The sequence below is a fragment of the Lithobates pipiens genome, unplaced genomic scaffold, assembly GCF_037356315.1.
Source record: "Lithobates pipiens isolate NorthernLeopardFrog02 unplaced genomic scaffold, aLitPip1_a1.2 Scaffold_19, whole genome shotgun sequence".
Classification (NCBI taxonomy): domain Eukaryota; kingdom Metazoa; phylum Chordata; class Amphibia; order Anura; family Ranidae; genus Lithobates; species Lithobates pipiens.
The window spans coordinates 15,749,839-15,763,648 of NW_027507764.1; the positions used below are offsets into that span (position 1 = coordinate 15,749,839).

General features: G+C 46.8%; 1 protein-coding gene across 1 annotated transcript; it reads left to right on the forward strand.

Annotated features, from left to right (window-relative positions):
- The first annotated feature begins 1,016 nt into the window (after positions 1-1,016).
- LOC143997935 (pentraxin fusion protein-like) lies at positions 1,017-13,146 on the forward strand. The gene is made up of 3 exons (XM_077493754.1): positions 1,017-1,089; positions 7,281-7,554; positions 12,932-13,146. The coding sequence occupies exons 1-3, from the start codon at positions 1,017-1,019 to the stop codon at positions 13,098-13,100; spliced, it is 516 nt and encodes a 171-aa protein (XP_077349880.1). The 3' UTR covers positions 13,101-13,146.
- Positions 13,147-13,810: the final 664 nt, after the last annotated feature.

The following is a 13,810-nucleotide window of genomic DNA, read 5'->3' on the forward strand; positions in this document are numbered from 1 at the left end:
TGACCAGATCACCTTCTTCTACACGTTTGCTGTGTCCCCCACATGGCTTCTCACAAACTGCAAACGGGACTTTTTATGACTTTCTTTCACCAATGTCTTTCTTCTTGTCACTCTTCCATAAAGGTCAGATTTGTGGAGAGACGACTAATAGTTGTCCTGTGGACAGATTCTCCCCCCTGAGCTGTGGATCTCTGCAGCTCCTCCAGAGTTACCATGGACCTCTTGGCTGCTTCTCTGATGAATGCTCTCCTTGCCCGGCTGGTCAGTTTAGGTGGACGGCCGTGTCTTGGTAGGTTTGCAGTTGTGCCATACTCTTTCCATTTGCGAATGATGGCTTGAACAGAGCTCCGTGAGATGTTCAAAGCTTGGGAGATTTTTTTTATAACCTAACCCTGCTTTATACTTCTCCACAACTTTATCCCTGACCTGTCTGGTGTGTTCATTGGCCTTCATGATGCTGCTTGTTCACTAAGGTTCTCTAGCAAACCTCTGAGGGCTTCACAGAACAGCTGTATTTATACTGAGAATAAATTACACACAGGTGGTCTCTATTTACTAATTAGGTGACTTCTGAATGCAATTGGTTCCACCAGAAGTTTTCGTTTTAGTTTTAGTTAGGGGTATCAGAGTAAAGGGGGCTGAATACAAATGTACCCCCCACACTTTTCTCATATTTATTTAGAAACATTTTCGAAAACCATTTATCATTTTCCTTCCACTTCACAATTATGTGCCACTTTGTGTTGGTCTATCACATAAAATCCCAATAAAATAAATTTCCGTTTTTGGTTGTAACATGACAAAATGTGGAAAATTTCAAGGGGTGTGAATACTTTTTCAAGGCACTGTATATGAAATTACAAATCCGATAGAAAGAGAATTTATTTTAATACTAAGAAAAGCTATTTCTAAGTACCAGAGAAAGAAGAGATGATACTGAGGAAGAGATGCAGAATCACCTTCTCGTGTAACATACTATAGTAACAGACTCTTTGTGTCTTGGTTTCTCCTCCAGAATGAAGACTTTGGTGGCTTTGCTTTTCCTGGGGTCGTTGGGTCTGGCTTGGTGCTGCAGCCGTCCACCTGGAGGTAAGAATAATATAAAGGTAAAAAAGTACATAAAAATTACTTTGGTGCACTAGATGAGGAGGAGGGTCTGAATACACTCTTATGGCAGCAGGTAGGTCATCAAAAGAACTCCTTCAGGTATTTTAAAGAGGAAAAGGAGCAAAAATGCAGCAGGAAAAGCAGCCTAGAAGCAGCAAAAAAGGTTGGGACTTTATATGAAGCTCATGGTAACAAAACGAATAGAACGGTGGATAGTAAAATATTTAATGATACATAGATACATGTTTACGTACACTAAAATTTCATATACATAGAAATGCACATTTCCATGGTGCCAATTTCTAAAACGGTAATATCTGGTAGTAACATATTTATAAACATTAATCACATGATAAAATTAAGGAGTCCACCAATATTCATGATTGGGTACACACAATTGAAAGATAGCATCTGCACGGCCTATGGTCTTTCTGTTCCCTGTCACAAAAAAAATTGTATATATGAGCACATATCTTAGTGGGCGTGTAATTGAAGTATGCGACATCTGGTAGCTCGGCGCGTTTCGTGACTTTAAGCCGCTCTTCAGGAGCAGACACGTGATGTATCTGCAATGGGAGAGTAAATGAACTAAGTAAAATAGCTTGTATCAATATAGGGGAGGATAGACATAAAACACCCCCCCCCGCCCATTTGAAACAAGATCACTTACAGATGTATGTGCACCTAATGGCACAATGTCAGGGACCGTGGGCCACCCAAGGGCATCAGTATCGGGAGCTAAGGGGGGGCATGTTCAGTGGCGGCACTCTTTGGTTTACTTTTCACTATGGGCCTCCACCTCCACTCCCGCTTAGTCACAACCATATCGTTTTTTATTTTTGCACCGACCACCTTTCCTATCCAGTCAATCCTCATTTTTAATTATTAATTCACTCACATAACACCAATATTGGTTCACTTGATTGATTCACACAACACTGATGTTTCCCAGGCTTACACCAGGAGTGCTCAGTGTGCCCGGATCCACCCGGACTGTTGTCTGTGATGGGTGCCGCCCAAAGGCAGCACTGATGGGCACTGAAAGATGGCACTGATGGGCACTGAGAGGTGGCACGAATAGGCACTGATAGGCGGCATGGATGGTCATGGATGGGCACTGATAGGTGGAAATGATGTACACTAATGGATGGTACTGATGAGCATCACTGATTGCCAGGCATCCATTGTGGGCACTGATTGGCATCCATTGTGGGCACTGATTGGCATCCCTGGTGGCCATGGGTGGCATACCTGGTGGTGACTAGCGGTAGGCATCCCTGGTGGCGTCCCTGGTGGTCCAGTGTGGGCATCCTTGGGGGGGGGGGCTGAGGCTGCACTGATAATCAATCAGCCCAGACCCCCCCGTCAGAGGAGCAGCCAATCGGTTCTCCTCTACTCACGTCTGAGTGAGGAAAAGCCGACCAATGGCTCTTCCTGTTTACACTGTGATCATGTGGTAAAGAGTCTCTGCCAGAGACTCTTTACCTAGATTGGTGTTGCGGTGTGTCAGACTGACACATTGCAACAACGACCACTGCAATTCGTACTCCGGGGGGGGCGCGCAGCGACTTGCTATCCTGAAAGACATCATATGACATCCGGGCAGGATTGCGATGTCATTTTGCTATATGGCGGGCGGCAAGTGGGTAAACATGTATCTATATAATTAAATATGTTACTATCCACCATTCTATTAATTGTGTTATCATGAGCTTCATATAAAGTCCCACCCTTTTTTGTTGCGTCTTTGCTGCTTTTCCTGTTGCATTTTTGCTCCTTTTCCTCACAATGATAGGGATGGAAGCACATGACCATACCCGGCCATGGCTTCATTCAAAATCCCAAATTCCCCAATTCCCCCCTTTTTAAACCCTAAAGCCACGTACACACGTAGCCGTCTGTCCAACGTACTTAGAGCCGTCTATCCGACGTACTTAGTCTGGCGGACTTCCCGCCAGACTGTCCATCGGACTTTCCGAACGGCTACTTGCCCACACACGGCACTTTTTCAGTGGACTAATACGGCGTACTAAGTCCGCCGTACTATCCGCCCTACTGAACGGACTCGCCCATGCACGCGGAGCAAAGTCCGCTAATTTCGAGCGCATCTCCAGGTAGGCAGGGCCCGCGAAGGAGACGCCGCTGGCCCCGCCACCTGGTATGGACTTAAAGGGGACCCCCAACGACGAAAAAAATCGGCGTGGGGTCCCCCCAAGTCCACAACAGACCCTTTTCCGAGCACGCTACCCGGCCGGCCAGGAAAGGAGGGGCGAGCGAGCGCCCCCCCTCCTGAGCCGTACCAGGCCACGTGCCCTCAACATGGGGGGTGCCTTGGGGAAGGGGGCCCCACCCCAAAAGCACCTTGTCCCCATGTTTATGAGGACAAGGGCCTCTTCCCGACAACCCTGGCCGTTGGTTGTCGGGGTCTGCGGGCGAGGGGCTTATCGGAATCCGGGAGCCCCCTTTCATAAGGGGGCCCCCGGATACCGCCCCCCCACCCTATGTGAATGAGTATGGGGTACAATGTACCCCTACCCATTCACCTGTAAAATAAAGTACAAAAAAAACACAACACACAAGATAAAATAGTTTATTGCACAGCTCCGGGGGTCTTCCGTCTTCGGGGGTCTTCTCGCCGGACTCCTCCGCTATCTTCTTGTAGCTCTTTTACTAGCGGAGGAGTCCGGCTTTCTTCCTCGCCGCCGCCCTCTTCTTCCGACTTCGGGGGTCTTGTCCCCCCTCTTCGGTTCTTCTGCCGGGCCACCGCGCCTTCTTATAGCTCTTTTACAGGCGGTGGCCTGGTCTTCTGTCTCCGCCGCCGCCGCCTTCCATTCTTCTTCTTCTTCTTCTTCTTCTCCTGGAGATGTTGACTCGACGTTCTCTCCGGCCGCAATGCCAGGGACGCGCTGCGCTGCGACTTATATAGGGACAAGGGGCGGTGTCACATGGGTTGATGTCACATGGGTTGGTGTCACATGGTGACCCCGCTCCCTTACGATGTCACAGTCCCGGAGGATGCTGGGACTGTCGCCATGTGACATCAACCCATGTGACCAACCCATGTGACACCGCCCCTTGTCCCTATATAAGACGCAGCGCAGTGCATCCCTGGCATTGCGGCCGGAGAGAACGTCGAGTCAACATCTCCAGGAGAAGAAGAAGAAGAACGGAAGGCGGCGGCGGCGACAGAAGACCGGGCCACCGCCTGTAAAAGAGCTATAAGAAGGCGCGGTGGCCCGGCAGAAGAACCGAAGAGGGGGGAACAAGACCCCCGAAGTCGGAAGAAGAGGCCGCGGCGACGAAGAAGAATGCCGGGCTCCTCCGCTAGTAAAAGAGCTACAAGAAGATAGCGGAGGAGTCCAGCGAGAAGACCCCCGGAGCTGTGCAATAAATTATTTTATCTTGTGTGTTGTTGTTTTTTTGTACTTTATTTTACAGGTGAATGGGTAGGGGTACATTGTACCCCATACTCATTCACTTAGGGTGGGGGGCCGGTATCCGGGGGCCCCCTTATGAAAGGGGGCTCCCGGATTCCGATAAGCCCCTCGCCCGCAGACCCCGACAACCCTGGCCGTTGGTTGTCCCTTGTCCTCATCAACATGGGGACAAGGTGCTTTGGGGTGGGGGGGCCACGCGGCCCCCCCTTCCCCAAGGCACCCCCCATGTTGAGGGTGCGCGGCCTGGTATGGCTCAGGAGGGGGCGCTCGCTCGCCCCTCCTTTCCTGGCCGGCCGGGTAGCGTGCTCGGACAAGGGTCTGTTGTGGACTTGGGGGGGACCCCCACGCCATACCAGGTGGCGGGGCCAGCGGCGTCTCCTTCGCGGGCCCCGCCTACCTGCAGACCCGCTCGAAATGAGCGGACTTTTCTCCGGGCGGGAAAAGTCCGCTCATTTCAAAAGTACGGCCGACTGGCATACACACGGCCGGATTGTTCGCCGAAATGCGAGTCCGGCGGGAAGATTGGAGTGCAAAACTACTTTCTAAGTCTGCCGTACTTTCGGGTCAAAAAAGTATGCCGGAGGCTACACACGGGGGGATTGTCTGGCGGACTTCAGTTTGCCGGACTTTTCCACCTGCTTGTTTGATCGTGTGTACGCGGCATTACAGACCACTTTGACCTACAGGTAAGCCTAGATTAAGGCTTACCTGTAGGTCCAAGAAATATCTTCTAAACACACACGGTTTAGGAGATATTTGCAAATGACAGGCACCACTGTCTACAGCGCATGCGCCGTAGACAGCAGCACGTAGGCGCACTAGGCATGCCACTGCTAACGGCAATCATGCCATTGGTGGTGGCTCCCACGCACATAGAAAAGGAAGTTCAATAGCCAGCAGCCAATAGCTGCCCTTGCGTCGTATTTAGTCCGTCAGGCTAGCATACGCACGAACGGTTTTCCCGATAGGAATTGAGTCCGTCGGACAGATTTGAAAGATGTTCTATTTCTAGGCCCGTCAGAATTTTTAAAAGAAAAATGATCGGACTATCCCACACACGATCGGAATATCCGACGGAATGATTCCATGAGACCTATTCTGCCGGAGAGTCCGGTCGTGTGTACGCGGCATCAGAGTCCAGTTGCAGAAAACAGATTTGTATTGAAATTGAAGTTCAGCAATACCCAACATGCCCAGCGGGAAGGCAACCCAACTGGGAGCGCTCACAGAATGAAACAGCAAAGAATAACAGGGGAAGGGCTCTGGTGTGCTGACAGCGCCTGTTTTGAGGGGCGGAATGTGGCCTGGCTGGTCCACATCCAAGTGGGAAGGATTCGAGGAAGGCTGGCCCGTTACTGCACTTTCCCTACCCGTCTGGAATCTCTCCCTGATGCTAATCACTGTCCCTGACAGATGGGTGGCCTGTCCATATTCTAGCCAAACACAAAATGCACACCAAAACCCGGAGCCAGGGTCTTGAACAGACTCCTACTGCCCCAAGATGGCCACCAATGTCACATGGGATGCCAGCATCCAATCATATGCTGCCTCTTTGACTAAGGAGACCATAGAGGAACTAGGTTCCTTTTGACTTTCTCCTCCACTTGCATTGCTGTTTCAGGTGAGCACCTCCTGCAGTGGAGAAAATAGACCGCCCCTGCCTACAAGTGCCTAGAGAAAAAGGTGATATGCTAGAAAAACCAACGCATAAAAATTAATTTCCATGATCCATATATTTCATATGTTTAAAATAAGTATACCCCTAAATTTACCACCACTTCAAACCTATACAATTAAAACTGGGTTCTCCAGATTGGATGCCAATGATTAGAATGTTCACTGTAAACATAAAAAAAAATCACAAGATATCTCATTACCCTTAGCACCATATGATGCAAGTGTATGCATGACCAGCAATCAGTTTTAGCTCCCTGTGTGTGAAGTAGCGGCACGTTTAGGTGCAATTCTGTGTGGGAACATGCTCGTAAGGTTGGCCCCAAGGACCCTGCAAGGGAACGGAGCCAACCTAAAAGTGGTAGCAACTGCCAACACTTACAGGATGAAATTGCGAGGAGTAGCATTGTAAGGTCTCCAGTGTGCTGACAACGTCTGTTTTGAGGAGCAGAATGTGGCCCGGCTGATCCATATCCAAGTGGGGAGAATTCCAGGAAGGCTGGCACGTTCCTGCACTTCCCCTACCCATCTGGAACCTCTCCCTGATGCTAATCACTGTCCCTGACAGATGGGTGACCTGTCCCTACTCTAATCACACATGAAATGTGCACCAAACCCGGGAACCAGGGTCTTGAATAGACTCTTCCTGGCCCAAGATGTCCACCAATGCTATATGGGATGCCAGCATCCAATCAGATGCCACCTCTCTGTGACTAAGGAGACCATAGGGGAACTAGTTTCCTTTCGACTTTCTCCTCCACTTGCATTGCCGCTGCGGATGACTACAAGTACCTACAGAAAAAGGTGGAAAAACCGACAATATAAAAATTTATTTTCATGATCCATATTTTTCATTTGGTTAAAATAAGTATACCCCTAAATTTACCTGAAAGCTGATTTTGAACTCTCCAGCTATAGTAAATCAATCCCACTGTCTCAGTCAAATTATTTACACCATTGCAGTCTACAGTTCTTTTTTTGGTGAAGGCCCCCTTTAGAACAATGGAAATACTTTGTACACGATGTATAATTACTGAGTGTGTTTTGTTTTTCTTTCTTCAGCCACAGATATCGCCAGAAGCGGGGAAGCCTCGGAGAGTTCACTTTTTGAGGTTGGTCATGCTTACAACGCCATTGATGGTGTGACAGATACCAACTGGCTTCATGGCTTCTGTTCCCACACAAATGTGGACCCATCGCCCTGGTGGAAGGTAGACCTGAAACAGAAATACAAAGTGAATGTCGTTGTAGTCACTGGACGATCAGATGACGTTATGGAACGGTTGATGGGCGCTGAGGTCCGAATTGGAAATTCTCCAGACAATAACAACCCAGTGTGAGTACCACGGGGACAGGACACTGTACGGTTACCTGTGTCAATGGGCTTTGGGCTTGTGTCGATGGCATCAGTTTGAGAGGCTTCAGAGATCATTCAGAATTCATTGACAGGTGACCTTTTTCTGGTCTGCATTGAACTCAAGAGAGTTTTGCCTTCTCGTAGACTTGTATTATTATAAAAAACACATCTGATGCAAATAAAAGCCCAATGACAAAGGTCCTATGCACCACCCTGAACCCAAAATAAGAGACATTACTGCATGACTGAATTTGACCTATGAATATATTTAAAGAGAAAGTAAACATTCTAAGCCCTTGTACACACAGTCGGAGATTCCGACAACCAAATCAGACGGATTCTGTCCGTCGGATTTTGTCCGACGGATCTTGTCCGAAACTGTTGCATACACACGGTCGGACGAAGTTGTCGGAAAATCCGATTGTTCAGAACGTGATGACGTTATTTTGTTACGATGGGACTACGTTCACGCTAGTAGCCAATAGATTTTGTGTAGGAATTTGATCTGAGCATGCGTGGCACTTTGTCCGATCTTAATTCTCTACACATGATCGGAGTATGTCCGATCGGACCAGTTTGTCGGAAAATATTTCCAGCAAGTTGGAAAATTTGGTCCGACGGATATTCCGACGGAAACAGTCCGATGCATACCACACACAGTCGGATTATCCGACGACACGGTCCGATAGGACACATTCCGACGGATTCTCCGACCGTGTATACAAGGGCTTAGAAAAGGGTTGGCCTCACAGGGGTTTCCACCATCATATTAAAGCGGGAGTCCTCCGGGAGTCCGCGTTTTTTTTTTTTTAAAAGCCAGCAGCTACAAATACTGCAGCTGCTGACTTTTAAAATAGTGACACTTACCTGTCCAGCAAAGCCGATCTCTTGATCGTCTCTTGGGTGCTGCCACCGCCATCTTGGGTATGGGAATCAGGAAGTGGAGCCTTTTGGCTTCATTTCCCGGTTCCCTACTGTGCATGCGCGAGTCGCGCTGCGCAATAAGGATGGACCCGCTGCCTCTGGGATCTGTGTGTTTCCCAGCAGGCAGCGGGGGACTTTCGGAAAGGGGCGTAATCTACGCCTCTTTCCGCAGAGAGCTATCCCGGAAGTGGGTGCAGATACCTGTACTGTACAGGTACCTGCACCCCCCTCCCCCCTGAAAGGTGCCAATTGTGGCGCCGGAGGGGCGGAGGAATCCAATGAGCGGAAGGTCCACTTTAGGGTGGACCTCCGCTTTAAACACAAATAAAATGTATATCAAGCCTCCTGGCTTCCCATTACAGAACTACTTCTCAGGCCTCAAGCATAGGTTTTAAGCCTGGTCCCTCACATCACCTTTTAGCACCACTGTGCTTATGTGCCGCCCTGCACCTCTCAGCTCTTTCTCTTGCAGCTCCCTGCTTCTCTATCCAACTCCCTTAATGCTGGACAGGGACCATTTTGTCTCCCGGGTGGAATCCTAAATCAATGTCAGGCCCAGACACAGTCTGCTGGCCTTCATTAATACCTCAACCCAGGGTTAGAGGCTTTTTCCTTTCCTCAGCTCTTTGAAGTCTCTGAACTCCAGAACCCAATCTAATGCCCCGTACACACAATCAGACTTTCCGATGAAAAATGTGCGATCGGAGCTTGTTGTCGGAAATTCCGACCGCGTGTAGGCTCCATCGGACAGTTTCCATTGAAATTTCCGACACGCAAAATTTGAGAGCTGGATCTAAAATTTTTTGACAACAAAATCCGTTTGCGTAAATTCCGATCGTGTGTAGACAATTCCGTCACACAAAGTGTCACGCATGCTCGGAATCAAGCAGAAGAGCAGCACTGGCCATTGAACTTCATTTTTCTCGGCTCTCCGTACGTGTTGTACGTCACCGCGTTCTTGACGTTTGGAATTTCCGACCAACTCTGTGTGAGCGTGTGTTTGCAAGACAAGTTTGAGCCAACATCCGTCGGAAAAAATCCAATGAATTTTGTTGTCGGAATGTGCGATCATGTGTATGTGGCATAAGAGTTATAAAAACCGAAGAAGACTGGAAAGACAATTTTCTCTGCTCAGAATAGATATTCTGGAGCCCCCACAATTTACATTAAAGAGAACCCTGTGTGCCATTTACTTCTTCTAACACTGTGGTAGGGCCTAGCATTATATATACACTCACCAGCCACTTTATTAGGTACACCATGCTAGTACCAGGTTGGACCCCCTTTTTCCTTCAGAACTGCCTTAATTCTTGTTGGCATAAATTCAGGATTGAGATCTGGTGACTGTGGAGGCAATTGGAGTACAGTGACCTCATTGTCCAGTGGTGAGATGATTGGAGCTTTGTGACATGGTGCATTATCCTGCTGGAAGGAGCCATCAGAAGATGGGGCACTGTAGTCATAAAGGGAAGGACATGGTCAGCAACAATACTCAGGTAGGCCTTGGAGTTTAAACAATGCTCAATCGGTACTAAGGGGCTCAAAGTATGCCAAGAAAATATCCCCCCCACACCATTATACCCCCACCACCAGCCTCAACTGGTGATACCCCATCCCCCACACCATTAAACCCCCACCACCAACCTCAACTGGTGATACAAGGCAGCATGGATCCATGCGCCAAATTCTGATCCCACCATCTGAATGTGGCAGCTGAAAACCAGACCAGGCAACATTTTCCAATCTTCTATTGTTCAACTTTGATGATCCTGTGTGAATTGGAGCCTCAGTTTCCTGTTCTTAGCTGTAGACCATCTGCTTCAAGGTTTGATGTTTTGAGATGGTATTCTGTTGACCTTGGTTGTAACAAGTAGTTATTTGAGTTACTGTTTCCTTTCAATCATCTGGAACCAGTCTGCCCATTCTCCTCTGACATAAACAAGGAATTTTCCTCCACACAAATGTCGCTCACTGGATATTTTCTCTTTTTCAGACCATTCTCTGTAAACCCGAGAGATGGTTGTGCGTGAAAATCCCAGTAGATCAGCAGTTTTTAAAATACTCAGACCAGCACGCCTGGCACCAACAACTCAAAGTCACTTAAACCCCCTTTCCTCCCCATTCTGATGCTCAGTTTGAACTTCAGCCAGTCGTCTTCACCACATCTAGATGCCTAAATGTATTGAGTTGCTGCTGTGTGTTTGGCTGATTAACAATTTGTGTTACCAAGCAATTGAACAGGTGTACCTAATAAAGTGGGCGGTGAGTGTATATCCTAGAAACAAATAAAGAGATTCCCTCCCAAAATAAATCTCCAAGTCGCAACAGTGATGTTGGATGATGACATTCACTGTGCACATGGAATAGGTATTGGAAAATTCTGGTCTCCAACCAGAAATATCAAGAAAAATGTGAGCAGGGGGACTATTACGGTGCACATTAAACATATGAACACATTGAGAAAAGAAATTGTGTAAAAGGATTTTGTCTCAATTTATTTGAATATAAAAACAATTCACAATACAACAAATCAATAGCTCATGGGGAAGGTGAGGTATTTCGACTAGTTTCGCTTCTCGGCTTCTTCAGGAAATACATGCATCTAAGGATATATACATAAACCACAATTAGATCAATAAAAACTGTATGAAGTGACCTTCAGTAACAACAAAAAAATTGGAGAAGAAGACATGTTTACAATACATATCAACATTTTCAGAATCTTACCCAAACGTCTTAGCCCCAGGATAGCTCAAACAAACCGGGGGGAGCCTCCCCCCTGATGACTGGGAGGGGTATTAGCCCCGACACAAGCCGATATCTATATAGAAACATTGATATTAAACTTACTGATTTAGGCATTATAACCCCAAAGCCTTTCACAGGTGGTGACCCAATGTGAGATCCATGTGTATTGCCACAAATATTTGGTCTTTTTTAATTTTTTTAAACAAATAATAAAAAACACAGAGGTGATCAAATACCACTGAAAGAAATCTCTATTTGTGGGAAAAACATGATAAAAATTTAATTTGGGTACAGTTTTGTATGACCGTGCAATTGTCATTTAAAGAGTGACAGCACTCAAAGCTGAAAATTGGTCTGGGCAGGAGGGGGGTTTAGGTGCCCCGTAAGCAAGTGGTTAGCCACTTCCCGTCCGGCGCATACGATGTACGTCAGCAGAATGGCATGGACAGGCAAATGGGCATACCTGTGCGTCCCTTTAAATTTGCAGCTGTGCCATCACGTGCGCACTGCCGGTGGCACACACGCGAGCTGGCTGTAACCTCCGTGAGTCGGATCGCGGGTCCCGCAGACATGATCGCCGCGGGGATACCCACAATCATCTCACAGGGAGGAAGAACAGGGAGATGCTAATGTAAACAAGCATCTCCCCATTCTGCCTAGCGACAGTGTCACTGTGTCAGAAACCATGAATCAGACCGAGACAGAAGTACAATTAAATCACACTTGTTTATTAAATAAAAATAAAAAGGTAAATAGAGTAAGCGTAGTCAAAGCATAACCAGAGTCCAGTAATCGGATCGAGTAGTCAGCCAGTCCAGAGTTCAATAACCAAATCGGGTAGTCAGCCAGGCCAGAGTCAGAGATCCAAGTGAAGGAACAGCAAGCAGGATAAGGAGCCAGAAAGGATGTCAGCAAGTCCGTCTTTAACCAGGTATGCGGGGAATGGTTTCTTGTGATGTGACCAAGGCGAAGGCAGAGATGAAGTGAGCTGGACAGCTTTAAGTAGGCAGGACAGAGGAGCATGATCAGGGACAGCTAGGTAACTGTGGAGAGAGTTGAGAGCTGGCAATTAGCTGACAGCTGAGTGGCCAGCCCAGAGAAGGAAGGGCTAAGCCAGCCCTGACACACTGATCATAGCTCCCTGTTATCAGAGCAGAGATCAGTGTTGTGTCACACATAGCCACACCCCTCCCACAGTTAGTAACACGCCCCAGAACACACTTAACCCCTACACTGCCACCTAGTGGTTAACCCCTTCACTGCCAGTGATTTTTTTTCCCAAAAATATGTAGAAGAATACATATCGGTCTAAACTGAGGGAAAAAAATATTATTATTATAGCAAAATGTAAAAAATAATTTGTTTTATTCAAAATTCTTGCTCTTTTTTTGTTTATAGCGCAAAAAATAAAAAATGCAGAGGTGATCAAATACCACCAAAATAAAGCTCTATTTGTGGGAAAAAAAGGACGTCAATTTTGTTTGGGAGCCAGGTCGTATGAATGAGCAATTGTCAGTTAAAGTGACTAAGCGCCGAATCACAAAAAGTGCTCTGGTCTTTGGCCAGCAACATGGTCCGGGGCTTAAGTGGTTAATGAACACATTGGGCGCCTTTAGTAAACCTCCTACAATTAAACAAGTGTATTTTCTGTATCATTCTGTTGATCCTTGTTTGTTCTCCACAGGTGCGGTATGGTCACCCAAGTTTCTGATCCTACGACAATTTTCTGCTGTAATGGAATGGAGGGTCAATACGTCAGCGTGGTGATCCCGGGGCGCAGTGAATACCTGACCCTGTGCGAGGTGGAGGTCTACGGTGACCTCGTAGCTGAGGAGAAGCGTGTCTGCTGGTAAAATTCAGAGGACCACGACAGAAGAAATCCTAAAGTTCATCATCAAATTTCACATCCTTCATGATGATACGTCTGTTCTCCTATCTAGCTAGAGGAGGACATCCAATGATGTGAATCTTGGATAAAGTTTGCGTGATTATTGTGGGAAATCATTTATGAATAGACCACTTAAAAATTAGCTAAAGTCATCTAGTTTTGTATGAAGTGTAGAAGGGTTGGAACCACTGCTGTCTGTGTCCTCATTGGGGAAATTTTCTTTATATATTTGTCCTGGTGACGATAATCAGAAAGAGATGAGAAACCTCAAATGTAAGATGTTCAAACTTGTTCTGGTGATGATAGTGTTTCCTTACCTAGGTGCTTACTAAAGACAATAAAGTTTCTTTCACACTATCTTATTTTTTTCTGTGTCATCCATCCTTGTTTTTTATTTTTTATTTTTTTTTTTTTTCAGGTCTATTGTAATTGGTCTTGTTAAAATAAATATTAGATGGGATTATTGTTAAGGGTGTCATTAAAATGGAAGGAAATTCTAACTTTTCTTAAAAAATGTCTGCATAACCCCCCCATCCTACCTTTCCTGCATAACCTGTATACAAAAACACATATTCTTTATACAGGTTAGGCAAGATAGATAGGAGGGGGGGGGGGACTTTTTTCCACTTTAAGCACAAATGTGGAATCACTGATTAGTAAATGGACAGTAATAGC